Source organism: Tupaia chinensis, unplaced genomic scaffold (assembly GCF_000334495.1).
Source record: "Tupaia chinensis unplaced genomic scaffold, TupChi_1.0 Scaffold000355_1, whole genome shotgun sequence".
Taxonomy (NCBI): Eukaryota; Metazoa; Chordata; class Mammalia; order Scandentia; family Tupaiidae; genus Tupaia; species Tupaia belangeri.
The window spans coordinates 4,325,873-4,327,661 of record NW_006159850.1 but is presented as its reverse complement, the minus strand read 5'-3'; the positions used below and the strand labels follow the sequence as shown (position 1 = coordinate 4,327,661).

General features: G+C 67.1%; 1 protein-coding gene across 1 annotated transcript in view; it reads left to right on the top strand.

Annotated features, from left to right (window-relative positions):
• Positions 1–1,386, top strand: part of ADAD2 (adenosine deaminase domain containing 2) — a 5,035-nt gene extending 3,649 nt beyond the window's left edge. The window contains exons 6-10 of the mRNA XM_006152729.3: positions 38–205; positions 309–538; positions 626–869; positions 1,032–1,152; positions 1,263–1,386. Coding sequence (XP_006152791.1) covers positions 38–205; positions 309–538; positions 626–869; positions 1,032–1,152; positions 1,263–1,367 — 868 coding nt within the window. The 3' untranslated portion in view covers positions 1,368–1,386. The remainder of the gene's footprint in view (positions 1–37; positions 206–308; positions 539–625; positions 870–1,031; positions 1,153–1,262) is intronic.
• Positions 1,387–1,789: the final 403 nt, after the last annotated feature.

Sequence of the window (1,789 nt, the reverse complement as noted above, 5' to 3'; positions counted from 1 at the left end):
ATCCCTCGCCTGCCTCCCCCCCCCTGCCCTCCCCCAGGTTCTTGTTCCGGCAGCTGCTGCTGGTCACGCAGGGTGGCCCCAAGGGCAAGGAGCGGTCGGTGCTGGCCCCACAGCCTGGGCCCGGGCCCCCCTTCACCCTCAAGCCCAGGATCTTCCTGCACCTCTATGTCAGCAACACCCCCCAGGGAGCAGCCCGTGACATCTAGTAAGGGCCTGCTCTGCTGGGGGCCCCCTGTGGGCGTGGCCGGCAGGTGGGGGCCGGTCAGAAGAGCACGCCTGACTCCGGTCTCCCTGTCCTTCCCCTGCAGCCTACCGCCGTCCTCCGAGGGCAGCCTCCTGCACAACCCGCCCTTCCGCCTGCAGGCCCACGTCCGCGGGCAGCTGAGGCCCGTGTGCTACACGGCACCCGCGCTCCGCAACACCCACGTGGGCTGCCTGTCTGCCAGCGACAAGCTTGCACGCTGGGCTGTGCTGGGGCTGGCCGGCGCCCTGCTGGCCCACTTCCTGCCGCCACTCTACCCCACCAGTCTGGTCCTGGGTGAGGGCATGGGCATGGGCAGTGGGCTCCGGGGGCCTGTGAGGAGCATGGGGTGACTCGGCCTTCCCCTGTGCCTTCTGCCCACAGCTGACCCCTGCCACGACCCCCTCACGCTGAGCAGGGCCATCCACACCCGGCCCAGCCTAGACAAGGTCTCAGGGCCCTGCCTGCCACCACCCTACGTCCGCACCACCATGCACCTGTTTTCAGGGCCCTTGGTGGCCCCCTCGAACCCCACCCCCGACACTTGTCATGGCCTGAGCCTCAACTGGAGCCTGGGGGACACTGACGTCGAGGTTGTGGACGTGGCCACCGGGCGCGTGAAGGCCGAGTGAGGAGGGCCCCGGGTGGGGGGAGTGATGGCCTGTACCGCTGAGGTCCCCTCTGTGCCTCGCTCTCTCCCTTACCCTCGCCTGCTCTGTGGCCCCGGTAACGCTGTCACAGAGGAGGCCGGTGAACAGCCTGCAAGTTTGTTCCTCCCCTCCTCGTCCAGGGCCACCCTCGGGCCTCCCTCCCGCCTCTGCAAGGCCGCCTTCCTCCGGGCCTTCCGCCAGGTGGCCCGCTCTCTGGGAAAGACCCACCTCCTGGCCCTGAAGACCTACGAGGCCGCCAAGGTCAGTCCGTTCCCTCCCCAGCGTCTTCCTCAGGTTTTCCCGCTCTCCATCCTCAGCCAGCACCCCTCTGTCACCCCCTGGTAACTCCTCACCCACTCTGTCCCCCCCAGGCTGGGCCCTACCAGGAGGCTCGTCAGCAGCTGTCCCACCTGCTGGACCAGCAAGGCCTGGGGACTTGGCCCTCAAAGCCACTGGTGGGCAAATTCAGAAACTGAACGAGACCTCCGGAGACTGAGGGCCCTGAGCTAGCTTGGGGTGAAACGGTTTCCTTTCTGGGGGAAGGGATGTGGGGGGCAGAGCCCTGGGAAGTGCAGAGGAATTGGGACGGGTCTGACGGGGTGGGGCTGCCGCGCCCTCAGGCATAATTAAAGAGCTGTTTGTGGAGCTCTGTGTCCATGGCTTTTCCTGTATGGGGTGGGGCAGCCGGGAGTCCATCTGTCAGGGAGGGGTACCTCAGCCCGCCTTCTCACCTGGATCCTCTCCACACAGGTGCGTTGCTGCCAAAGCCCAGGTCACAGGAGAGCAGGTTTGGGAGGGTGGCCTCCTGGCCTTCCTGCCTTCCAGTGTGCGTGTGTGCTGGCCTTCGTGGGAGGCCCTGCAGAGCCAGAGGGAAGGCTGCGGCAGTTGGAGCCAGGCT